The 27322-nt window shown below is 40.8% G+C and overlaps 1 protein-coding gene across 1 annotated transcript; it reads left to right on the forward strand.

Moving 5' to 3' along the window:
• The first annotated feature begins 3752 nt into the window (after positions 1-3752).
• LOC123757957 (proliferation-associated protein 2G4) lies at positions 3753-26215 on the forward strand. The gene is made up of 7 exons (XM_045741954.2): positions 3753-3986; positions 18002-18315; positions 18532-18837; positions 22110-22202; positions 22613-22741; positions 23254-23385; positions 23858-26215. The coding sequence occupies exons 1-7, from the start codon at positions 3905-3907 to the stop codon at positions 23951-23953; spliced, it is 1152 nt and encodes a 383-aa protein (XP_045597910.1). The 5' UTR covers positions 3753-3904; the 3' UTR covers positions 23954-26215.
• The last annotated feature ends 1107 nt before the right edge of the window (positions 26216-27322 follow it).

The following is a 27322-nucleotide window of genomic DNA, read 5'->3' on the forward strand; positions in this document are numbered from 1 at the left end:
TGAGGCGATGTAGATGTAGTTACCCATACCTTGTACAGCCTTTACTCTGCGTTTTGTTGCGCATGATACTTCTCTTGATAATTTCCTCATCTCGTTGGAAATTTCCCCTCGGTATGCCAGCCCTTTGTTTTTTGGTCCCCTTTCTTATGTAGGTTATCCCTACTTTCACAAATGTCAGTGCACTGTCATGGTCGCTCATTCTCACCAGGGCTTCTAATTTAACTTCTCTTACGTCTGTCCCGTTTAGAGTGAATATGAGGACAGGTCAAGTTTAGCCGGCCCTCATTCTTGTGCGTCTCTTGGCATGTTGACAAAGGAAATTTCTTGTTACCACGTCCAATAGTTTATCTCCATGTATCTGTATGTCCAGGATGGGTGGCAGCGGTGCTGAGTTTGGGGTGTGTGTGTGGGCGTGATTTGAAGCGTATATGGGGGTTGAGGGTGTGAGGAAGGTATGAATGTGAAGGGGTTATGAGGTAAGTGAAAGGTATGAGTGAGAGGGGGCGTGTATGGGGGGTTAAGGGTGTGAGGAAGGTGTGAGGTTATGAGTGTGTGTGTGTACTCACCTAATTGTACTCACCTAATTGTACTCACCTAATTGTGCTTGCGGTGGTTGAGCTCTGGCTCTTTGGTCCCGCCTCTCAACCGTCAATCAACCGGTGTACAGATTCCTGAGCCTACTGGGCTCCATCATATCTACATTTGAAACTGTGTATGGAGTCAGCCTCCACCACATCACTTCCTAGTGCATTCCTTTTACTAACTACTCTAACACTGAAAAAGTTCTTTCTAATGTCTCTGTGGCTCATTTGGGTACTCAGCTTCCACCTGTGTCCCCTTGTTCGCGTCCCTCCAGTGTTCAATAGTTCATCCTTGTTTACCCGGTCGATTCCCCTGAGGATTTTGTAGGTTGTGATCATGTCCCCCCTTACTCTTCTGTCTTCCAGTGTCGTAAGGTGCATTTCCCGCAGCCTTTCCTCATAACTCATGCCTCTTAGTTCTGAGACTAGTCTAGTATCATACCTTTGGACTTTTTCCAGCTTCGTCTTGTGCTTGACAAGGTACGGGCTCCATGCTAGGGCCATGCTGTGTGTGTGTGTGTGTGTGTGTGTGTGTGTGTGTGTGTGTGTGTGTGTGTGTGTGTGTGTGTGTGTGTGTGTGTGTGTGTGTGTGTGTGTGTGTGTGTACTCACCTAGTTGTACTCACCTAGTTGTGTCTGCAGGATCGAGCATTGACTCTTGGATCCCGCCTTTCGAGCATCGGTTGTTTACAGCAATGACTCCTGTCCCATTTCCCTATCATACCTGGTTTTAAAATTATGAATAGTATTTGCTTCCACAACCTGTTCCTGAAGTGCATTCCATTTCCCCACTACTCTCACGCTAAAAGAAAACTTCCTAACATCTCTGTGACTCATCTGAGTTTCAAGCTTCCATCCATGTCCTCTCGTTCTGTTACTATTCCGTGTGAACATTTCGTCTATGTCCACTCTGTCAATTCCTCTGAGTATCTTATACGTTCCTATCATGTCCCCCCTCTCCCTTCTTCTTTCTAGTGTCGTAAGGCACAGTTCCCTCAGGCGCTCTTCATACCCCATCCCTCGTAGCTCTGGGACGAGTCTCGTTGCAAACCTCTGAACCTTTTCCAGTTTCATTATATGCTTCTTCAGATGGGGACTCCATGATGAGGCGGCATACTCTAAGACTGGCCTTACGTAGGCAGTGTAAAGCGCCCTAAATGCCTCCTTACTTAGGTTTCTGAATGATGTTCTAACTTTTGCCAGTGTAGAGTACGCTGCTGTCGTTATCCTATTAATATGTGCCTCAGGAGATAGATTAGGTGTTACGTCCACCCCCAGGTCTCTTTCACGCGTCGTTACAGGTAGGCTGTTCCCCTTCATTGTGTACTGTCCCTTTGGTCTCCTATCTCCTAGTCCCATTTCCATAACTTTACATTTGCTCGTGTTGAATTCTAGTAGCCATTTCTCTGACCATCTCTGCAATCTGTTCAGGTCCTCTTGGAGGATCCTGCAATCTGTTCAGGTCCTCTTGGAGGATCCTGCAATCCTCATCTGTCACAACTCTTCTCATCAACTTTGCATCATCCGCAAACATCGACATGTAGGACTCTACGCCTGTAAACATGTCGTTAACATATACAAGAAATAGAATTGGTCCCAGCACCGATCCTTGTGGTACTCCACTTGTTACTGTTCGCCAGTCCGACTTCTCGCCCCTTACCGTAACTCTTTGGCTCCTTCCTGTTAGGTAGTTCCTTATCCATTCTAGGACCTTTCCCCCCACCCCCGCCTGCCTCTCGAGCTTGAACAGCAGTCTCATGTGCGGTACTGTATCAAAGGCTTTTTGGCAGTCCAGAAATATGCAGTCTGCCCAACCATCTCTGTCCTGTCTTATCCTCGTTATTTTATCATAGAATTCCAGAAAATGTGTGTGTGTGTGTGTGTGTGTGTGTGTGTGTGTGTGTGTGTGTGTGTACTCACCTAGTTGTGCTTGCGGGGGTTGAGCTCTGGCTCTTTGGTCCCGCCTCTCAACCGTCAATCAACTGGTGTACAGGTTCCTGAGCCTATTGGGCTCTATCATATCTACACTTGAAACTGTGTATGGAGTCAGCCTCCACCACATCACTGCCTAATGCATTCCATTTGTCAACCACTCTGACACTAAAAAAATTCTTTCTAATATCTCTGTGGCTCATATGGGCATTCAGTTTCCACCGTGTCCCCTAGTGCGTGTGCCCCTTGTGCTAATAGCCTGTCTTTATCTACCCTGTCAATTTCTCTGATAATCTTGTACGTGGTGATCATATCCCCCCTAACTCTTCTGTCTTCTAGCGACGTGAGGTTTAATTCCCGTAGTCTCTCCTCGTAGCTCATACCTCTCAGCTCGGGTACTAGTCTGGTGGCAAACCTCTGAACTTTTTCCAGTTTAGTCTTATGCTTAACTAGATATGGACTCCATGCTGGTGCTGCGTACTCCAGGATTGGTCTGACATAGGTGGTATACAAAGTTCTGAATGATTCCTTGCACAAGTGTCTAAATGCCGTTCTTATGTTAGCCTGCCTGGCATATGCTGCTGATGTTATCCTCTTAATATGGGCTTCAGGGGACAGGTCTGGCGTGATATCAACCCCCCAGGTCTTTCTCTCTCTCTCTGACTCTTGAAGAATTTCATCTCCCAAATGATACCTTGTAACTGGCCTCCTGCTCCCTACATCTATCTTCATTACATTACATTTGCTTGGGTTAAACTCTAACAACCATTTGTTCGACCATTCCTTTAGTTTGTCTAGGTTGTGTTTGAGGTTGGGTCAAACTTTGAGGTTGGTTTGAGGTTTGAGTCAAACTAAGTTGTCCAGTTTGAGTGTGAGGTTATGTGTGTATGTGTGATGTGAGGTGTGTTTGGGGGGTTGAGGGTGTGAGGCAGGTATGAGTGTGAGGTTATGAGTGTGTGTGTGTGTGATGTGAGGTGTGTTTGGGGGGTTGAGGGTGTGAGGCAGGTATGAGTGTGAGGTTATGAGTGTGTGTGTGTGTGTGTGATGTGAGGTGTGTTTGGAGTGTTGAGGGTGTGAGGCAGGTATGAGTGTGAGGTTATGAGTGTGATGTGAGGCGTGTTTGGGGGGTTGAGGGTGTGAGGCAGGTATGAGTGTGAGGTTATGTGTGTGTGTGCGTGGTGTGAGGTGTGTTTGGGGGGGTTGAGGGTGTGAGGCAAGTATGAGTGTGAGGTTATGAGTGTGTGTGTGTGTGGTGCGGGCGGCGCGCGTCACTTGGCGTGGTGGCGGTGGAGGCCGGGAGGAGGAGAGCGGTGTGGCTGTGTTTCCCGCCAGTGTGGTGTTGAGAGTGCACGGGAGCAGGAGCGGGAGACCACAGCCAGCCGCAGCCTCACAATGAGCGACCACGAGGATGAGCACACCATCGCCGAGGACTTGGTGGTGACCAAGTACAAGATGGCCGGCGAGATCGTGAACCGTGAGTGTCGAGGAGAGCCCCGCTGGCCCTCACAGGCCCTCACTGCTGCTCCCCCGCTCTGCCGGGTCTCCATGTTTGATGGTAGCTCGTGGCAGCAGACCTGGCCCGTGTTTACCATGTGTTGCTGCTCCTTCCCCCACACTTGCCGCCTCCCCTCTGTCCTCGCTTCTTCCTCGCCCCCTCTCATTCACTCCTCGCTTTCCCCTCCCTCTCTTCCCTCAGGGACACATGGTGAGGGCCCGCCAGGGGTCACCAGGTCGGGTCAGCTGCTGGTCCAGCTGACCCCCAAGGCTGGCCCTGCTCTTGGGGTCGCCTCCCTCGCCCGCTGCACCTCACACCACCGACTGTTTTTATTGATCAAAGAGGGAGTAGGAGGGGTAAACGCGGTTGTTTGTGGCTGGTGGGGGGGTATCCTTTTTTGTGTGAAAATGACCCGGTGCAGGTGTTTGTGAGGGGGAGGCATCCTGGTGCAGGTGTATGCGAGGGGGAGGCATCCTGGTGCAGGTGTTTGCGAGGGGGAGGCATGCTGGTGCAGGTGTTTGCGAGGGGGAGGCATGCTGGTGCAGGTGTTTGCGAGGGGGAGGCATCCTGGTGCAGGTGTTTGCGAGGGGGAGGCATCCTGGTGCAGGTGTTTGTGAGGGGGAGGCATCCTGGTGCAGGTGTTTGTGAGGGGGAGGCATCCTGGTGCAGGTGTTTGTGAGGGGGAGGCATCCTGGTGCAGGTGTTTGTGAGGGGGAGGCATCCTGGTGCAGGTGTTTGTGAGGGGGAGGCATCCTGGTGCAGGTGTTTGCGAGGGGGAGGCATGCTGGTGCAGGTGTTTGTGAGGGGGAGGCATCCTGGTGCAGGTGTTTGTGAGGGGGAGGCATCCTGGTGCAGGTGTTTGCGAGGGGGAGGCATGCTGGTGCAGGTGTTTGTGAGGGGGAGGCATCCTGGTGCAGGTGTTTGCAAGGGGGAGGCATCCTGGTGCAGGTGTTTGTGAGGGGGAGGCATCCTGGTGCAGGTGTTTGTGAGGGGGAGGCATCCTGGTGCAGGTGTTTTTGAGGGGAGGCATCCTGGTGCAGGTGTTTTTGAGGGGGAGGCATCCTGGTGCAGGTGTTTGCGAGGGGGAGGCATCCTGGTGCAGGTGTTTGTGAGGGGGAGGCATCCTGGTGCAGGTGTTTGTGAGGGGGAGGCATCCTGGTGCAGGTGTTTGCGAGGGGGAGGCATCCTGGTGCAGGTGTTTGCGAGGGGGAGGCATCCTATCTTGAGATATATCTTGAGATGATTTCGGGGCTTTAGTGTCCCCGCGGCCCGGTCCTCGACCAGGCCTCCACCCCCAGGAAGCAGCCCGTGACAGCTGACTTAACTCCCAGGTACCTATTTACTGCTAGGTAACAGGGGCATTCAGGGTGAAAGAAACTTTGCCCATTTGTTTCTGCCTCGTGCGGGAATCGAACCCGCGCCACAGAATTACGAGTCCTGCGCGCTATCCACCAGGCTACGAGGCTCCTGGTGCAGGTGTTTGTGAGGGGGAGGCATCCTGGTGCAGGTGTTTGCGAGGGGGAGGCATCCTGGTGCAGGTGTTTGCGAGGGGGAGGCATCCTGGTGCAGGTGTTTGTGAAGCATCCTAGGAGTCCCAGGACTCCACCATTGCAGGTGGAGTCCTGGGACTTCGGTTGTATTTAACAGAGGTCCCAGGATTAGTATAATGGATTGAAGTAGGATTAGGAGCAATATTTGCAAATTTGCTGTTATGCTTTCAAAATGGACCAAAATTTGCAGATGCAGTTTAATCCTGACAAATGTAGGGTTCTAAGACTAGCTAATGATAAGTTATCCGATATCATCCAGTCACTTTCCTAAGTTGCGAAATCTGATCCTAATAAATTGGGGTCTTGAGCCAAAAAATCAGGGTACTGTACAGTATACCGTCCAAAATTAAAATATCGCTGTAGACTTTCATGAATTCTGGATTTCTGAAGTACAATATTGCAATTGTTTAGCTATATCCAGTTATATTTTTAATACATTTTCCTTCATATAACTATTTGGTGGCAAGTAAATATTTGTAATAAGGTATAATTTTTACATTTTTGTAATACAGGCTGGTTTACAGTGCAGAAGATATGCAGTTATGGTACTATACAGAATATTACTAAGCCTCTTCTTGTTGTACTGTTATAATGTGAAAATAACGCTGCCACCAGATGTGACACTGCCACAAGATAAGACATACTGTAATAATTTAGAATTTGAGAACAGTGAAATGGGTCACCACCACCTGTAACTGAGAACATTACATACCAGTCTACACACACCAGAAGTCAGCCTCATGATCTCCATACACTAACTGCATATTTAACATTACATAAGAACAAAGGTAACTGCAGAAGGCCTATTGGCCCATACGAGGCAGCTCCTATTTATAACCACAAAATACCACTCATATACATGTCCAACTCATGCTTGAAACAATTGAGGGACCCCACCTCCACCACGTAACGTGGTAATTGGTTCCACAAATCAACAACCCTGTTATCGAACCAGTATTTACCAAAGTCTTTCCTAAATCTAAACTTACCCAATTTATACCCATTGTTTCGTGTTCTGTCTGGTGTTAATACTTTTAATACCCAATCAATATCTCCTTTGTTATGTCCATTCATCCACTTGTAAACCTCTCATGTCACCCCTAATTCTTCGCCTTTCCAGTGAATGCAGTTTAAGCTTTGTTTATCTTCATTTGAAAGATTTCTAATTTGTGGAATTAATTTAGTCATCCTACGCTGAACATGTTCAAGTGAATTTATTTCCATTCTTTAGTATGGCGACTAAAACTGAACTGCATAATCTAAATGGGGCCCTAACCAGAGCAAGATATAGCTGAAAAACAACACCAGGTGTCTTGTTATTAACGCTTCGATTAATAAATCCCAGTGTCCTATTTGCCTTATTATGAACATTTATGCACTGAGCTTTTGGTTTTAAATTCTTACTAATCATAACTCCCAGATCCCTGTCGCAATCCGACTTCGCAATATCAACACCATCTAGCTCGTATCTTGTAACTATCATTATTACCTAGCCTCAGAACTTTACATTTATCAGCATTAAACTGCATCTGCCAATCATTTGACCATTTCAAATCCCTGTTTAGATCAACTTGAAGTGATAGTCTTCTTCCGTGTTAATTTTCCTACCGATTTTTTTATCATCGGCAAATTTGCAAATGTTGCTACTCAAACCTGAATCTAAATCATTTATATATACTGTATTATAAACAACAGAGGTCCCAATACACAGCCTTGAGGCACTCCACTTACAACATTTTCCCACTCTGACTTGACTCCATTTATACTGTTTCCTTTGGTATAGTCATGCCCTAATCCGTCTTAATATAGCACCCCCAATACCATGAGCCTCTATCTTTTTAATCAGTCTTTCATGTGGCACTGTATCAAAAGCTTTGCTAAAGTCAAGGTACACAACATCGCAAACCTTACCACTACCAACTGCCTCAACTATGCTGGAATAAAAAGATAGCAAATTTGTTACACATGAACGGCCATTTGTAAAACCATGTTGTGACTCGTTTATTAATTTTGTTTTTCAAGATGAAAGCGTATTTGCAATTATAGATTCAAATAAATTTCCCACAATAGACGTTAGGCTAATTGGCCGATAGTTTGATGCAAGTGATCTATCTCCTTTCTTAAAAATTGGTACCACATTAGCAACCTTCCACGACTCTGGCACTCTGCCTGACTCGTGATTTAATAAATATGGTAGACAATGGATAAGAACATAAGAACATAAGAACATAAGAACAAAGGTAACTGCAGAAGGCCTATTGGCCCATACGAGGCAGCTCCTATTCTATAACCACCCAATCCCACTCATATACTTGTCCAACCCGTGCTTGAAACAATCGAGGGACCCCACCTCCACAATGTTACGCGGCAATTGGTTCCACAAATCAACAACCCTGTTACTGAACCAGTATTTACCCAAGTCTTTCCTAAATCTAAACTTATCCAATTTATATCCATTGTTTCGTGTTCTGTCCTGTGTTGATACTTTTAATACCCTATTAATATCCCCACGGTTATGTCCATTCATCCACTTGTAAACCTCTATCATGTCACCCCTAACTCTTCGCCTTTCCAGTGAATGCAACTTAAGCTTTGTTAATCTTTCTTCATATGAAAGATTTCTAATTTGGGGAATTAACTTAGTCATCCTACGCTGGACACGTTCAAGTGAATTTATATCCATTCTATAATATGGCGACCAAAACTGAACTGCATAATCTAAATGGGGCCTAACTAGAGCAAGATATAGCTTGAGAACCACACCAGGTGTCTTGTTACTAACGCTGCGATTAATAAATCCAAGTGTCCGATTTGCCTTATTACGAACATTTATGCATTGATCCTTTTGTTTTAAATTCTTACTAATCATAACTCCCAGATCCCTTTCGCAATCCGACTTCGCAATCACAACACCATCTAGCTCGTATCTTGTAACTCTATCATCATTACCTAACCTCAGAACTTTACATTTATCAGCATTAAACTGCATCTGCCAATCCTTTGACCATTTCAAAACCCTATCTAGATCAACTTGAAGTGATAGTGAGTCCTCCTCCGAATTAATTTCCCTACCGATTTTCGTATCATCGGCAAATTTGCAAATGTTGCTACTCAAACCTGAATCTAAATCATTTATATATATTATAAACAACAGAGGTCCCAGGACAGAGCCTTGAGGCACTCCACTTACAACATTTTCCCACTCTGACTTGATTCCATTTATACTAACTCTCTGTTTCCTTTGGTATAGCCATGCCCTAATCCAGCTTAATATAGCACCCCCAATACCATGAGACTCTATTTTTTTAATCAGTCTTTCATGTGGCACTGTATCAAAAGCTTTGCTAAAGTCAAGGTATACAACATCGCAATCCTTACCACTATCAACTGCCTCAACAATGCTAGAATAAAAAGATAACAAATTTGTTAAACATGAACGGCCATTTATAAAACCATGTTGCGACTCAATTATTAATTTATGTTTTTCAAGATGAAGACGAATTTTATTTGCTATTATAGATTCCAGTAACTTTCCCACAATAGACGTTAGGCTAATTGGTCGATAGTTAGACGCAAGTGATCTATCTCCTTTCTTAAAAACTGGTATCACATTAGCAACTTTCCAAAACTCTGGCACTCTGCCTGACTCTATTGATTTATTAAATATGGTTGACAGTGGGTCACAAAGCTCCTCTTTGCATTCTTTAAGCACCCTAGCAAACACTTCATCCGGCCCTGGGGATTTGTTTGGTTTGAGTTTTACTATTTGTTTAAGAACATCCTCCCTGGTAACTGCTAAACTCGTCAACCTGTCCTCGTCCCCACCCACATAGACTTGTTCGGCTGAAGGCATATTGTTAAGTTCCTCTTTAGTAAATACAGATACAAAATATTTATTAAAAATACTACTCATCTCTTCATCACTATCTGTTATTTGACCTGTCTCAGTTTTTAATGGACCTATCCTTTCCCTAGTCTTAGTACGATATAACTGAAAAAACCCTTTAGGATTTGTCTTTGCTTGCCCTGCTATGCGAACTTCATAGTTTCTTTTTGCTTTCCTTATCTCTTTTTTAACATTTCTAACCAGTTGTACGAATTCCTGTTCTAAAGTGACCTCCCCATTTTTAATCCTTTTGTACCAAGCTCTCTTTTTACCTATAAGGTTCTTCAAATTCTTTGTTATCCACTTTGGGTCATTAGTATACGATCTATTCAATTTGTATGGTATACTACGTTCCTGTGCTTTGTTTAGAATATTCTTAAATAAGTTATATATTGAATCCACATCGAAATCCCCATTTAAGTCACCTATCGCTGGGTTCATGTCTCGCTCCAAGACCGGCCCACACCCCATACCCAAGCCTTTCCAATCAATTTGACCCAAAAAATTTCTTAGGCTATTAAAATCAGCTTTTCGAAAATCTGGCACTTTAACAGAATTTTCTCCTACTGGTCTATTCCATTCTATGCTAAATCTGATTTCTTTGTGATCACTGCTCCCTAGCTCACTCCCTATTTCGATGTCATTAATTTGCGTTTCCCTGTTAGTTAACACTAAATCTAAAATATTATTTTCCCGTGTTGGTTCCTTAATGTGTTGCGTAAGAAAGCAATCGTCAATTAATTCTAGAAAATCTTCTGCTTCACTATTCCCTGTTTTGTTCAACCAGTTTATTCCGCTAAAATTAAAGTCACCCATGACATAAATACTGTTAGATCTAGATGCTCTAGATATTTCATCCCATAGATGCTTTGCTTCCAATCGCAAAGTGCCTCTTTGCATTCTTTAAGCACCCTGGCAAATAGTTCATCCGGCCCTGGGGATTTGTTTGGTTTGAGTTTTGGTTTGATATTTGTTGAATATCATCCCTGGTAACTGTTAGACTAGTCAATCTGTCATTGTCCCCACCCACATAGACTTGTTCGGCTGTAGGCATAGAGTTAAGTTCTTCTTTAGTAAATACAGAGATAAATTATTTATTAAAAATACTACCCATCTCTTCGTCATTATCCGTTATGACCTGTCTCGGTTTTTAATGGACCTATCCTTTCCCTAATCTTTGTTCGATGTAACTGAAAAAAACCTTTAAGTTTTGCCTTTGCTTGGCCTGCTATACGAACTTTATAGTTTCTTTTTGCTCTCCTTATCTCTTTTTAACATTTCTAACCAGTTGTGTGAATTCTTGTTCTAAACTGACTTCTTCATTCTTAATCCTTTTGTACCAAGTTATCTCTACCTATAAGGTTTTTCAGATCCTTTGTTATCCATTTTGGGTCATTTGTATTTGATCTATTCAATTTGTAAGGTATGCTACTTTCCTGTGCTTTGCTTAGAATATTTGTAAATAAGTTATATTTTGAATCCAAATCCAAATCCTTTACATCACACATCGCTGGTTTCACGTCTTGCTCCAAGACCGGCCCACCCCCTATGCCAAAGACTTTCCAATCTATTTGCCTCCCAAAATTTCTTAGGATATTGAAATTAGCTTTTCGAAAATCTGGCACTTTTAACCCTTAACATGCTCGGGGTCTAATATCCTGCTATCCACACAGGCGCATGTCATTTTGAAAAAAAAAAAAATTTTTTTTTTTTTTGCTAATCTGTTAATATATGCATTAATGCAATTATCATCATGAATTGATGACAATTCCATCATCTGTTCACTGATCACGGGGAAAAATAAAAAAAAAATTCTATTGTACTTACTTTTGTTGCAATAGAGCCGAGAAGCTCGGTGATGACGTCACAATCTGCATGTTCGCTCATGCAGTACACGCCCGGGAGATGTTGCGCGCGGTCCTCAAACAGCCAGAGTTGCCACAAATATATTTTCGCGCTATTTATTTACAATGTCTAAGCGCATTTTATCTAATTTTTTTTCACTAATTGTGTTTCAAATACTGTTTGAACATATTTTGTATCAATAATTGTTGCATATTTGAGTATACACAGGCGCACACAAATGTTTTCAATTACGGCAATATAATATGTCATTACAGTCTATTATATTGTATGTTCTGCTTATATTTGTATATATTTATACACACGCACACGCTATCTGCTTATATGTTTACATATTTACACACTCGCACACGCTATACACACTTTGAAGCACACTTAGAAGATTTCTAGACTGTGGTAGTCATTGAAGCAGTCGACAGCACATAATGGGATACCACACGTTTCACACCATGTTTGCACAAGCTTCCGTTTCTTGTCTCTACGTGTCGTTGTTTTACACACATAGCAATCACGTTGGGCTATTGCACGCTTCACACCAGGTGGCAAATACTTAAGTTTGTGTGCTAGGAAGCCTTCAGTGTGAGCGAGGCGTGGAGTACCAGCATGCTGCAACAGTGGGTTTATGATGGGCCGCTGAATACCTGGGACATCTTTTGCAAACTTTCCTAATAACTGTATTGCAGCATCAAATACAAAGTCACGGAAAGTGGGCTTACGTCCAGTTCTCACAAGGTACATGTTGAAACAGTTCAGCATGCTCATGTCCACAAGATGGAAGAACACTTTTTTCGTCCACCTACATGTCTTCCGCACACACTCTGCAGTGCCAATCATCATGTCTGATTTATCAATCAACCGCATGTTGATATTATAGTCTAAAACACAGTCTGGCTTATATAGTGGTGCGTTTGTTTTATGGCTCACTTTCCCACTGTTCACCATTGTTCCATCATGAATTGTTGTCAACAAGTTCACCTCTCTTTTGTCTTTCCACCGAACTGACAGAATGTTATCACTTTTCCTTCTCTGACACTCACCAACTGCAATGTCGTTGTCAAACACAGGCATTTCCCTTCGTTGTGGCTTTACTGTACCAACCAATCCGGTTCTATTTTCTAGCAAGAACCGAGCTAGCAAGGGACTTGTATAGTAATTATCTGTGTATAAAATGTGTCCCTTGTTCATCCACGGAGCCATGATGGTCTTCACTACACTCCCCGAGAATCCATGTTCGTCGTTACCGGGAATGTCTACATCACTAGCCGAGTACAGAATCATGTGTAACACGTATCCTGTCTCACAATCACAAAGAAAAAATTTCAGGCCAAATCGGTTTCGTTTTGAGGGAATGTACTGTTTGAATGGAACACGTCCCTTGAAAAGTATGAGAGATTCATCAACCACCAGCTTCTGTGCTGGTACGTAAAAATTTCTGAATTTTCCAATAACATCGTTCATGTAGTGCCTCACTCGCCACAGTCTATCATCAGGTGTTCGGTCCTGAACACTTCCAAAATGTAGACACCTGAGGAGTATCTGAAACCTGTCTCGTGACATATATTTCCCGAATAAAGGTGTTGGTATTGTCTTGTCCTTGCTCCAATAGTCATTTATTGCATGTTTGTGACAGTGCTTCATCAACAGACAGAGTGCCAAAAACACATACATTTCCGCCACTGTGGTATTTTTCCAACGCTGCAGTCGTGAAAATTCTGTGATTTCCCTCTCAATCAGGTAAGCAGCATGCAGGTTCGTTTGGTGTACAATGTATTCCATGAGTGGTTCATCATAGAATGCTGTAAAATATTCCATCTCAGCCATGTCCTCACCTTGATTAGGGAAAAGGTTTGTAATCCCTACATCTTTATCGTCAAAGTGAGGAATATTAGGAATAAAATCGTCACCATCACTCCACTCAAGTACACCAGGCGTCCTGCGAGATGCAGAGGAAAGACGGCGAGGAAGCGATGCATACCGGCGACCAGGAGCTGAATACCGTCTGCGAGAAGCACGGCGGCTACGTGCACGTGAGGTGGGTGCTCGTGAGGTGGGTGCACGTGAACACGAGGGTCTTGGTCCCTCATGTGGTGCCATGCGGTGGCGCTTGGCCGGGCGAGATGCTGCTGACGCGACAATTTCTCGCCCAGTTACACCACTGGTACCAGCCACAGGCTCAATAAAACTTTGATCTGAGTCACTAAACCCAGAAAAGGAGTCACCTCCCTCTGACTCGTCACCCTCAAACAGAAAATATCCACAGGAACTGTGAGGTCGTGGTAGAATTGGGGTAGAAAATGGGCGAGGAGGCATGGGAGAGCGTATAGGCCTCGCCATGGCATGGCGGTCATTCTCACTTTCACTGCTGCTGCTACTATCACCCGACAACTGTGTATAATCCTCATCGTTGTCTGAATCGTCAAACACACTTTTTTCACCTTCAGAGAATAATTCGTGGGCTATTTGCTCTGGGGTGAGGGACTGAGTGGTGCGTGCCCGTGAGGCGTTTGACCGTGCGCTCGCCATGGTGACTCTCGCTAAACTGAGGCCTCCCATGCCATCGAATCGTGAGCTGGATTTTTTTTCAAAATGGCCGCTGTTTACTAGAGCCCCTGGGCAGCGTATGGGACCCCCAGCTACACCGCGGGCCATTCAAATCGTGCGCGGTACCCATACACTTCATATGAAGTGAAGCGCAGTTGACTGGTAAAACGATTTACACTTCATATGAAGTGATGCGCACTTTAAGGGTTAACAGAATTTTCTGCTGCAGATCTATTCCATTCAATGCTAAATCTGATTTCTTTGTGATCACTGTTCCCTAGTTCACTCCCGATTTCGATGTCATTAATGTGTTTCCCTGTTAGTTAACACTAAATCTAAAATATTATTTTCCCGCGTTGGTTCCTTAATGTGTTGCGTAAGAAAGCAATCGTCAATTAATTCTATAAATTCTTCTTTGTTATTCCCTGTTCTGTTAATCCAGTTTATTCCACTAAAATTAAAGTCACTCATGACACAAATTCTTTTCAACCTAGATGCTCTAGATATTTCATCCCATAGATGCTTTGCTTCCATTTTGTCTAAATTTGGTGGCTATATATAACTCCTATTATAAGATTATTTGCTTTTTCATTTAATTCTATCCAAATAGTTTGTGTGGCTCAGTTTTGATTCCCTCTTTGAGACTACATTTCTAAATGTCCCTAACATAAATGGCTACTCCCCCTCCTCGTCTAATATATCTATCTGGGTGAAATAGTTTAAATCCATTTACCTGTATTTGATATTCAGCTAATAGTTCTCTATTTTCTACATTCATCCACATTTCGGTAAGGGCAATAATAATATCTATTTTTTCTGCACAGACAAGAGCATTTAATTCGTTTATTTTGTTTCTTAGACATCTACTGTTAGTGTAATATACCCTAAGTGTATTGTTGTTTTGAGGCCCTACTCTTTCCCTCATCATTTTGCCAATTTCTTTCTCCCACAAACACATACAGTACAGTACTTTAATTACCTCCTCCTTCCATATTAATTCCTATACCACTATCGGCTAACAGTTTAAACCCAAACAAACGCCTCAACCACTAGTTCCAACGAGTTCGCAACAACCACCACCCCAACCCTCGATAGATGCACCCCATCCCGAGCATACATTTCATTTCTTCCATAGAAGTGTTCCCAGTTGTCTATGAAAGATATTGCATTTGATTTGCAATATCTTTCCAGCTGGCAATTGACACAAAGTGCCCTCTACAACCATTCATTTCCAACTCACTTTCTTGGAAGAATGCTACATGATCGGGATTCCTCCCTTGCTTCTAACTAATTTTATGGCTGTTTAATACCTCTGATTTGGTTCCTCACTCCTAACTCGGCCAACATCATTTCCTCCTGCTCAAATACAAATACAGTAATGGGATTGTTACTATTTTCACCTATATCATTCATGTTTATAATATCACCAATTCCAGCTCCGGGATAACAAACCCTTAACCTGTTCCCCCTTATCTCTACCACAAAACGTTCTGTCCTCACCTGGGAATCTCCCACAACCAAAATTCGCTTAGGTGCCTCCTTAACTTTCTGAGCACTTTGAGGGGCTTGTGTTTCGTTGCTCTTCATTGATTTCCCTTTCGAGTGAACTGCAGGCTTACCACAGCACTTGTCTTCCAACACGGCAAATGAATTTGAAGTCCTTGGGGCGTCTGTAGGTGGCCTTGTCAAGGTCTTCTTAAGACCCCTGTCCTTACGACTTTCCACGACAAGGTCTTTTTAATATTGGTCTCCTCCTTCGTTTCTTCTCGATGTTTCAGCTGTCATCCCTCCTCCAGTAGGGAATCCATCTCTGCTCTCAGAGTTCCAATTAGATTCATCAGTCCCTTCACTAATCCTTCCATTATTGTTGTAACATTTATTTTGAACAAATTCTAATTGTACATTGGGAATTCAAATTTTAACCCTTGTACTGTGCATGGGTGAGCGTATAGGCCTTGCCATGGGAGGTGGCTGTATCTCATTTTCACTGTCGGTGCTACTATCATCGGTCGGTTGTATGTAGTCTATTATTGTCGGTCATCAAAATCACTTTCCTCACCATCAAAAAATAATTCACTAGTTATTTGCTCTTGGACGAGTGATTGCGTGGTGCGCGCCTGGGTGGCGTTTGGCCAAGCGCTCGACATGGTGGCTGCTGGTTAACTGATGCTCCCACGCGATGGTAGTGCGAGCTGGATTTTTTTACAAAAATGGTAGCTGTTTACTATAGCCCCTGGGCAGTGTATGGGGGCCCCCTCTACCCCACTGGCCGTTCAAATCTTGAGCGGTACTCCAAAACATCATATGATGTGTTGTGTAGTTTAAGGGAACAGGTTTATTGAGGTCCCTCTTGTCCAACTACAGACCTTCTCTAGATGCCATCTACAACAAATTTTTAATTGCCAAGGAACTATTTCCTGTTATGTGAACAGAAACATCAGGTTCAAGGAAATTGGTCTTACTGTCCTATCTGGGAATTGAACCTGGGAACTTTGGTTGTGAGCAGATGTAGATTACTATGCTACAGAACCATGTTTTTCTTAACTGTTAATATTATCTGTGTATTGTTATTTTCTAGTTCTCTGCTCTGTTAGTATTTTACCCATCCATACCAACCCCCTAGAACTTAGGATGAATTAGTGGTGAGGTATTTGGTGGACTGATGTATATTACAAAATTTTGTCTTCTAATTAATTACAGTATATTCATGGTGTGCAGGGCATTATCAGGTGACACTAAGGCTTTCACATCTCTAGCTTCAGTCTTTATTCCTTCATTTGAAAATCCTTTGCACCTGATAACATGATGAAACCAAGGTGTTTTTCATACATTAACCAAACATTTCAGAGGTGAGAGTAAAGAACATCTATATAGATTTTTAATTAATTAATGGTCTTGGCCTAGCAACTTTACCAACAATTGCCATTTTTAGTCTGCCCTCTGCATTTCAATACACAATAGCAAAAACCTGTTTACCTCATGTAAACTCTGTGACGGTAACGCGTTGGTGTTCGGCTGTTTAAGGCTAGGGGTATGGCCTCGTCACATAGTTATAAAAAAAAATAGAAAAAACTGGAACTTCGTCTGTGGTAAGGTAAGGAGAAGACACACAAAACACAAGTAAACTTTAACAATGAAATTTTAATTACGTTAAATAAATCAAAACATGAATAAAATGCACCAACAAATTCTTATAATAAAATCAATCAAAATAATAAGAATAATTAGATGACACAATGAAAAGTTACGTTAAGACAAAATAACAAGAAGTGCAATATACAAGTAAATGGGAGGTGCTGGAATATTGGCTTAAGCTACCACTTCCCTCAGTACACGCCAGCGTCTAGCCGGGAGGAGTGTTAACTGTGGAAGCACTGAATATTCTGAGGTAGGAGGTTGGGGCGACCCCAGACATCAAGTAGTATGGGGGGCGAGTGCAGGTGCAGCCAGACCGGCGACCAATCAGCGGAGCCGGTAGCGATCAACATGTAGTTTGGTGGTTTGAGTCCGAACAGGTGGCTGGCTGCATATGTTTTGCTCACCCTGGCAAGCCTTGCTGGTGTTGTTGTTGTTGTTGGACATGTCTTCCATAGTCGTTTTATATAATTTCAACGACGTGTTTGTGGAGGGAAGAGCAGGCTCAATCTCTTGAAGGAGATTATTGTCACAACTCAAATACCCATGCTTAGTTATTTACCAATTCTTCTGCCGTAACTTTATCCCTAGCCACTGTACTGTGCAGAGCATCTCTGCACTGAGAGTTGTGCTATTTTGTTTTTAATTAGGCTATATTTTAATGTTTTTTAATGCTTTCATCACTTTGTGTTTTGAAATGAAAATGGTTGAGTTTGGAAACCTTTTAACATTATCTTTACCTAAACATTTATAAAAACAAAAAAAAATATGCCCTTGACAATTGTACTTTAACGTTTTTGTCTAAATCAGGTGCGCAGTGCGGTGGCTAGGGAAGTTGAATGTTACGAGAATTCATAGAATCATTATATGGAGAAATTGTTATACTGCATATAGATGTATCCTGTTGTAAATTTTAGTAAAACATTGTTTTTGTATATAATATAGTACATATGTTAAAAATGTGCTTGCATAAAATTTTAAGTGATATTGGTAGTATTATCAATGTTCTATAATTTCAGGCGTCTTAAAACTACTTGTGGCAAAGTGTGTACCCTTGGCATCAGTGCGTGACATCTGTGCAGAGGGCGATCGTTTATTGGAGGAGGAAACTAGCAAAGTTTTTAAAAAAGAAAAGGATTTAAAGAAGGGTATAGCCTTTCCAGTTTGTGCTTCAGTTAACAACTGCATCAATCACTACTCCCCACTTGCTTCTGAGGGTGATACAATTCTACAAGATGGCGATTTAGTTAAAATTGATATGGGTGCACACATCGATGGGTTTATTGCAGTGGTAGGACACACTGTCGTCGTTGGGGCATCTAAAGAGAATAAGGTACAGTACTGTTTATATTCTAAAGTTCAGCGAATACTTGTATTTTATGTCTTGACAAATTTCAGGAATGTTATTTTGTGGATAACAAGATCATAAATATACCAAAGAATTGCACAGACTGCCTTAACTCTTAAAATCAGTACTAATAATTATGGCTGGTTTGAGGTTAACCATGGTGGGTCATTCTACTGCAAAGTGATGATTTTTTCTTTTAAGATAAAAGGACGTCGAGCAGATGTGATGCTTGCAGCACACCATGCAGCAGAGGCAGCCTTACGCCTAGTTAAACCTGGCAATCAAAACTTTTCAGTTACGGATACTGTCACTAAGATTGCAGAAGTATTTAAGTGTAAGCCAGTGGAGGGTATGCTGTCCTTCCAACTCCAACAAGGACGGATAGACGGAGAAAAAACTATCATTCAGAATCCAACAGAAGCTCAGCGTAAGGAGGTTGAAAAGCAAGACTTTGAGACGCATGAAGTTTATGGTGTTGATGTCATAGTTTCTACTGGAGAAGGCCAGGTGATGTTGCTTATTTTTTTTTTATTTAATTCAGATTTGAAATTTTCATGTGTACTATTGTGTCAATTGATGAAAGTGCTTACAAATCCAGTGTTTGGATATCTGAAACTTGATGAGCAAGTAATGCAAGGGCCATCTGATGTCACAATTGTACACTCATCTTTGTTCTTGGTAATATGGTATTAGTCAAAAAGTTGGGCTCTTCCACACAATGCAGATGTTTTCTGCATAAATTACCAACAAATTAGTGGTATCTTATATAGAGCAGCTAGGTTGACATTTACGAATTTATAGTGAGTTGGTGTTTATGACTTGAAATATTATGGATATTAATTTGAAATGCCATTTTATTTTTCATATAGTGAAACATCTTGAAGATTAATTTAGGGATGGAGTTCGATAAATAATTTTATAGGTATTGCATGTTTGCAGGAATCCTTAAGTATATTAGATTAATTTAAGTTTGCCCGTATCTGGTTAGCCAATAGATGTCCAGCCACTGGTGCTAAATTTTGTGTATATAATATGTCACATTGTTAAAACAAAACCATGAATCTCTTGGATATATTCCATGTTCAAATAAAGGGTTTCTAAATGTGAAATTCCAACAAACTTAGGATGTTCAGTGTTAATATTCAATAAGGGGAAAGGATGGGTGGCATGCATCATCCTAGATTCCCAAAAAACTTTTGATGCTTCCACCTACATTAGAGTATGACATAGGGAACAGGGTTGTAGTGAGGGGAAGAATCAGGATGGAGGGAAGTGGCAAACTTGATTCTGCAAGGCATGGTTCTACTGTATTCCTAATGAACATATATAACAATGTCAATGTTTACCTGGAGCATTGGTACCTGCAGCCAGTGCTGGTTGCCTTGGCTCCCCTCTCCTGCCCCTTCCCGGGCATTGTACAGTACCTGCAACAGAAACAAATGTAGGGTACCTTCTTAGATTGTCGGACCACCCATTAGAGGGGTCACCCATGAGGGGGGGCCACCCTTGGAGGTTGGTTGGGTGGCCTGTCTGGAGCAACAAGGAGAAAGGTCTTTGCACTAGTGTGGGAGAATATATGATGCAGTAGGACTGGGGTTTGCTGGGTTCCTAGCCATATTGGTGTCAAACTAACGTGTGGACACTGCTGCCAAGTGGGGCCATTTGCACTTGTCCTTTTTCCTGAAAAGGGACACTCTCTCTTTCTACCCATTCATTCATTCAACAATCAATAATTGTTGGCAAAGTCATTGGTCTGATAACACACTGCACTCTTAAAGATAATCTATTCCTTTGGCCTTCCTATCATTGCAATAGATTGTGGGAAATGGCTCTGGCTAGGTTGCATATCAGCCCCACTCATTCAACTCATAGGCACTTAATGGAACACCACCCCTGTTCCTTATAGTTTGAAGTCCCACACAGTTGTACACCTCCATGTAGAATGTCCCAATTTTCAGAATGAGCATGTCTTGCTTTCCTAATGTCCCTTAGGATCACTTGGCCTTCAGTAGAATCCTAGATGAATCCGATACATTTGATATCGCTCACCTTAAGTCCTTTTTTCATACTGGCATCCTGAATTATATATTTAGCACCTTTGAGAATATCCAGCAACTTTGATGGTGCTACGTAGTGTTCCCGGCTTGGTGCCTTCTTTTAATAATTACTTCAGGTTTCCTGAACAGGTTGCAGGAATTGGCAGAAAAATGTCTGTTGGACAGTACAGTTTAGTCTAGGAAATGTAAGAATGGCTTTAAATAACATAACAGGAGTCCTTCAGAACAGTATACATGGCATTTGTTGACCTGTCATAGTTTGTATCTCCAGGAAAGTCCAAAAATTTGCAACAAGACCAGTATTAGAAGAGTTATGAGGATAGGTGAAGTGAAGCCATTCAAAGATTAGGATGAGAGATCGCAACATGATCACAACATAAAAGATAGTTGGCAATAGATAAAAGTGGATAGAGATTATCTTTTTCCAGGTGAGGGACAACAGAATGAGAGGGCACAGGTGGAAGTTGGAAACATTTGAGTCAGAGAAATGTATGGAAATACTTGTATGCAGTGTGAGTGGTAAACAAGTGGAATGAACTTGAACCAGAGGTGGTAGAAGCGACCATCATTCTCAACCTCAAGAGCAAATACAGTACTTTGAAAGTTGGTAGGTATAAATGCTCCAGCTACTATAGCAATGAGGTGAGGATCTAGGGCTGGATCTTGCCTCTTAATGCACACCTAAGTAATTTCACACAAGGTGTTCCAATAACTTAATTATGTATTATTTGAATGTCGATAACATAGCCGGATACGGGCGACCTTACCCAAGTGTACAAGTGACCCCACTTACCATGCACATTATTATTATTATTATTGTTGTTATTATTGTTATTGTTATCATCATCATCATATCCCATATCATGGGATGAGTAAGAATCAGCCCTGAAAGAAAGGGTTGCTTTGTAATCAGCATTGTAGATATAAAAAAGTACTTTTACATTCATTATATCTATACAATATAGCATACATAAGCAGTCCTCTACCCCACACACTCAAGTTCATAGCAGCATATATTCATATATTCATAGCAACACTCTACCTCTTCATGTGACTGTCCAGTGCTCCTTCTGAGTTGCCATGTACTGTACAAATACACATTCACACTTCTTCCTAGCTGTTACTGCCAAACCTTGTTCCTTACCATGTTCACTGTAGTGTTCACATGAGATTCCCAATTTTCTTATACACAACACACTATTATTCTGAACATTATTCTATGCTGAGTTTGTCAAGCCAGTCCAGGAGTATGCAGTACCAACATTCAAGCCCCACTTTGTATAACATATGACGAATTAACTCTATAGTTCAACACTAAAGCCATCTCTGTATGGTCTTCTCATCCTTCCATGCTTTCATTCCATACTATTTTAATACCACACTTTCTTCTTAAGTGTCTATTGATACGGATGTAATTTTGTATGTCTTATTCATATCACACCATTGTCTTGCATTTAAAGGATGCTGTACTGTCATTCCTTTCTACATTCTTCAGCCTGCATCTTTTAATTTTTTTTTAATATAAAGTTTCCAATGTCACTTTCATTCCTAGACTATGTCACTTGGCTTTTTCAAATTCCTGCTTAATTCAGTCAAACATTACAGGTATTTAAATTGATTAACTACTTCTGATACTTCTCCATTCACACAAAAACTAAAATGCCTTAAAGATCATACTGTGTATATAACAATTCTAAATTTGTATAACTACATAATCTTTAGGGCAAGGAAGCAGAAGCACGTGTCACAGTCTTCAGGAAAACAGAAGAAAGTTACAGTTTGAAACTCAAGGCTTCTCGAGAATTCTTCAGCAAGGTAAATTAACATTCAGGGGAAATTTTAATTTTCTAGATTATGGTTAAGAATGTCATTTTGATGGAAATTCTTGATCTGAAATGAATTATGGTCATGGTCTAATCTGTGCACAATACTAAACCCAAGTGGCTTGTTTGTAATAACCCTAGTTGACAATAGGTAAAGTATGTATTAGTTTTGATAAAGAAAAATTCTTAATTTGATAAATTGCTAGAATTAATTTTATTGTAATATGGTATTTGGAATTTTAAAATAGGTAAATGTACTGTACAGTACTACAATTGAAATTGACTATAAGACAGCAATGGCTGTTTGTGCTTAGACGGGCTATGCATGCACCTGTGTAGTCATAATTTGTGATTTCAAAAAATAATTTACACGATCCTTTCTATTTTTGTTATTTGTTTTAGGTCCAGAAAAACCATGGAACAATGCCTTTTAATATTAGGTCATTTGATGATGAGAAGAAGGCACGATTGGGGGTGACGGAGTGTGTGGCTCACAAGCTGGTGGACCCATACCCTGTCCTGTGGGAGAAGGTGAGTGATATCTCCAGTAAACTTTGAAAATGACCACAGTAGAAAATTATCTAGTATTGTAAAGCATGTTTTGATGTAAATATGATCAGAACATGGACAAATTATGTTTGAGAAGGCATCATGTTTGCATATTATTATATAATACAAATTAATTTTATATGCATAGTATGTAGATTATGTAGATGTGGTTTGTACAAAGTTAGTACTTGCTGTGTTTCTCTAACCTCATTCTGATTATATTCTCCAATATTTTACACAAGATATAATAAATTTAATGAACACCAGTCTGTAGCGTATGGCCTCTTGCACGTTTCCTGCCTTGACTGAGAGTACCACATCTGCAGTCTTCAGGTTTTTGGAGTTCCATGTTTGCTTATAACTCATTATAGACAAGATGGTTTGTTGTGGGGTGTAGCTATGAAGATGTTCGACATTATTCTTTGAAGTGATTAGCATTAAATCATTAGTGTTTGTAGTGAAATGTGTAAATTGGTATTTCACTTTTATTTCAGACTGGTGAGTTTGTTGCTCAGTTCAAGTTTACTGTGCTATTAATGCCAGGTGGCCAGCACAAGATCACTGGCCTGCAGCTCGACACTGACATGTTGGAGTCAGATTACAAGATAGAAGATCCTGAATTGAAGGTAATAAAATGATCAGTAAATGGATTTTATCTGCTCATAATGAATATCCAGCATAATGACAGCTATATTTATTTATAAACATTTGCATATTATACCAAAACATTGTACAGTATATTATGATAAAGCACCTGAATATTATTACAAAAGTACAGTGATCCTGCCACTATCCATAAATACATTTCATAACACTTGGAAGATTTCATGATACAAATATGTATTCCCCAAAAATTGATACAGGGTAATTGTGAGAAAGCTCATGGCCAGGAATTGAAATTGGGTTTAGATATAACACAGCAAAAAAGACATTTGGTTGTAGGAATCTTGTGCACCAACTCACATAATTCATCTTGGTACTAAAAGCCAAACAATATAGCTGCAACTTTCAGTTGACAGAAATTGAACTGATTGAACGTAGGCTATAAATTTAATTTTCCAGTTTTTTATAATGTATTTTTTTTTTTTTTTTGTGCAGCAAGTAATTTCTGCATCCATTAGCAACAAGGCTGCGAAGAAGAAGAAGAAGAAGGCTGAGAAGGAAGCGGCGACTGTTGTAAAAAATGAGGACTAGCGCCACTGATTTAGCATTGTCAAACCCCAGTAAACACCCATTGATCCAAGTGGAACAATTTGGTGTGTGTTCCCAGGAGAAGTTCCTTAAATGTCAGTACTAATATTATTTCCCTTTATTCTATCATTCTCACCCTTTTGGTTATTCATACCAGTTACTTCACTTGTACTTGCAATAATGTTTGCTTCTTTATTTATAGTGAATCACAAACCAGTTTTTTTTTTTTCTGTGGTGAGCTCTCTTCAGTTGACTTTTTGTACTTAGTTTCCTTATAGAATCTTATATTATGTATGGTTTTTATACTGTGTGTTTTGTGATAATTTTATTTTTGCTAGTACAGAAAGGAACTAATTTGACGTGCAAGGGATCTGGGCAATGTTTGTCACGGGTTGATAAGTTCAATGTAACGTAAATTGAGTGTATCATTCCAGCCGCATTTTTAATGACCCCAACATCTTTGGTATCACTGCTGCCTTCGAATTGTATGCCGGGACTTGATATTTCATATCCCAAAGTATAATACTGTACAAGGCAGGATGTTCCTGGGTTTATTCTAGTAGGTGGGTTGGTTACTGCTAGCACAATCAGTCTGCAAGTTTGACTTTTATGTTGAAATATTTTTGACATTTCTAAATTTTGTGCTAGTGAAACAACTTGGTCTATACTGGTAGCCCCAGAAAACTGGCCAAGTGGGATTTTGCACTATCAACCCCACCCTTGTTGACTACCAATCATGTGCACTTGCAACAGGTCCCCTATCCAGTGTCTTTGCCTCAGAGGTAATTTTGTATATCCTTTGTACAGATCTGTAGGTAAGGTAAATCACCCACATGCACTATCATGTATATTACAGTATATGCAAATAAAATTGTATCAATGTGGCTGCCTTCATTTTAAAATTAATACTTTGTAAATTAGATTGAACCTGTTGGCATGCAGTTTTAGTGGAATTATAGAATGTCTTTGACAACTGGCATCTTCATATTGAGTTTTAAAGGTTGTGGTGAGCCAAATCTTGCATTAATAACTTGTGGCTAAGCAGATGATCCTTATATTCCATTTCCAAGAAAGTCTAAAATAGTAAAGTTAAGCTAATTTGCTGGGATTCATTAGTCACTTTCTCTTTTAATGGAGATTGTTTTAATTATATCTGTGACATGGAATTAAAGCAGTCCTCGATTTATTTTATCTAAGCAATATCAATACAGTACTTTCCTATTAAGAAACAGAATTGTAAGTGGGTGACTAGGTATACAGTTGGTGGGTTTTTAATTTCTTTTCCTGGTGTATGGACAAGTATGAAATATCTTTTCATCTCTAAATTGGATGCCCTTATCACATGTGCCCATCAGTTTGGGAATATTTTATTCCCAAGCTAACTTTAGAGCCTTGCTGAATATTAAAGTTCAACTTAACATGTTTAAAAAACGCTTGATAGCTCTTACCATGCCGTTTTCTTTGATGTGAAAGTGATAAAATGTATGTGTGAGGTTTTTAAATTTTATTAATATGGAGAGCTGCAGTAAACCCCCTCCCCCCTTTTTTGTTTTGTTTGGAAGGCTATTAATTTGTATATTCTCAGCTGGATGCAAGTTGGGATTGTTTTCTGGGGGTTGCAATAAATTTTTAAACGATGAAAGCAAAGGACATCTGGCTTGTCACAAATCCACCATACTTTTAAGGTGGGAGAGATTGGGTTATGCATTAGAACTGATAATTTAATTTGCAATATCATTGATTTGGTTAAGTGAAATTGTTTAGATAAGCAGCACAATCTGACTATTGAAAATCTATATATAAATATACATATATATATTTTTTTTGTAAACACACATACAGACATGGTTTACGTTCATAATGTTAAACATAGAGCATCTCATCACTCACCCTTTCCCTGTCCACTAACTATAATAGATGGGTAATGACAGAAAACTGGGTTATGAAAATGTGCCGGGTTGAACGAGGTTTAACGTATACTGTATTTACAAAATATTGAACTGGATCACAATGCTGTATATAAAAAGTTTAAAAGTGGGCATACATATTAGTTGAAAATTTCTTAAATGCTAAGTCATTTGTATTGTTCTTACTGTACACTATCATTACTATGGTTTTGTTGTCATATAGCCCATTGTGTGTTTTTAGTACTGTCTGGCCTAGCAATATATATTAGTGAAGGTTGGGGGCGAAAACAAAACGGATTTAGTGATGCCGGACATTTTGTACGCAGGTTTTCAGATCCAAAAATAAACCTTGTTCACACACTGAATTTTGTTTTAACCATTTAAATACTACTACTACTACTACTTTAAATCAATATCTGCAATAATTTGAGTGTGCAGTTGAAAAAATAAATAATAAATCTGCAGAACATATTTACTCAAAGGTTTGATTGAATCAGGCAGGTAAGCAATTACTTTTACTATGGGAATAGAAGCATGCATGACTAAACACTATCGCGTCCCGGGCATGTGCTGCTCGCACTTTCACGAACTAATCCTGAACGTGCGAGCGAGCGCTCGGCGATGCTAAATGTGTACTCGTTTCAGTTTTCTCGCCTTAATTCTTGTGCTACGTTGTTTGTTTTGGTATCATTCTGTTTGCAATAGAATTCCCTACAGGTGTATATGCATATAAGGTTCAAAAGCGAAGCGTGACTTCACAGCAAAGCCTAAATCGGCAAAAGTTACCCGTGAGCCCACAAAATCGGTCAAATGTGTATGTGTTTCAGTTTTCTCACCTTAATTCTCGTGCTACGTGGCTCGTTTTGGTATCAGTGTTCGCAATTAAATTCCCTGCAGGTGTTGAATATGCATATATTGTCCAAAAGCCAAGCATGACTCCCTTTAGCAAAGCATAAAGTTACCCGTGAACGAGTACCAATTTGCACATCACAGCCAAATGTGTATACTTGTTCAGTTTGATAACATCAATTTTAGTGTTACGCGTTTCATTTTGGTATCAAATTGTTCACAATAAAAAGACGAGTATTTTAAAACTAGTCTCATAATAATAGAGCAATAAATAAAATTTTAACAAATTTTCATTTTGGACTCTCATCACAAAATTATTTATATCTTTCCAGTGTTCTGGCATAAATTTTCGTGTTACATCTTTCATTTTGGTATCAAATTGTTCGCAATCTAAAGGCGCGCATTTTAAAACAATAAAAAAGAATACTTAAATTTTTTATTCAATTGTATATAACAATTTCATGCATTACACACAGAAATCACATTTGCGTGATGCATCAAATGAACAAATCCACAAAGGCCGTGACGAGGATTCGAACCTGCATCATTTTTTCAACTCCTTTTGACCATGTCGTAGCTCAGTTGATTAAGGCAGCATCTGGGATGCTCTCGGACG

This window comes from Procambarus clarkii, chromosome 40 (genome assembly GCF_040958095.1).
Source record: "Procambarus clarkii isolate CNS0578487 chromosome 40, FALCON_Pclarkii_2.0, whole genome shotgun sequence".
In the NCBI taxonomy this organism is placed as follows: Eukaryota; Metazoa; Arthropoda; class Malacostraca; order Decapoda; family Cambaridae; genus Procambarus; species Procambarus clarkii.

Bases quoted from the DNA above. Each gene is read 5' to 3' on its own strand.
- LOC123757957 (XM_045741954.2), top strand. From the start codon at position 3,905: ATGAGCGACCACGAGGATGAGCACACCATCGCCGAGGACTTGGTGGTG. The intron at 18,838-22,109 runs GTGATGTTGCTT...CATAATCTTTAG, and splicing joins TTTCTACTGGAGAAGGCCAG to GGCAAGGAAGCAGAAGCACG. The intron at 22,203-22,612 runs GTAAATTAACAT...TATTTGTTTTAG, and splicing joins CTCGAGAATTCTTCAGCAAG to GTCCAGAAAAACCATGGAAC.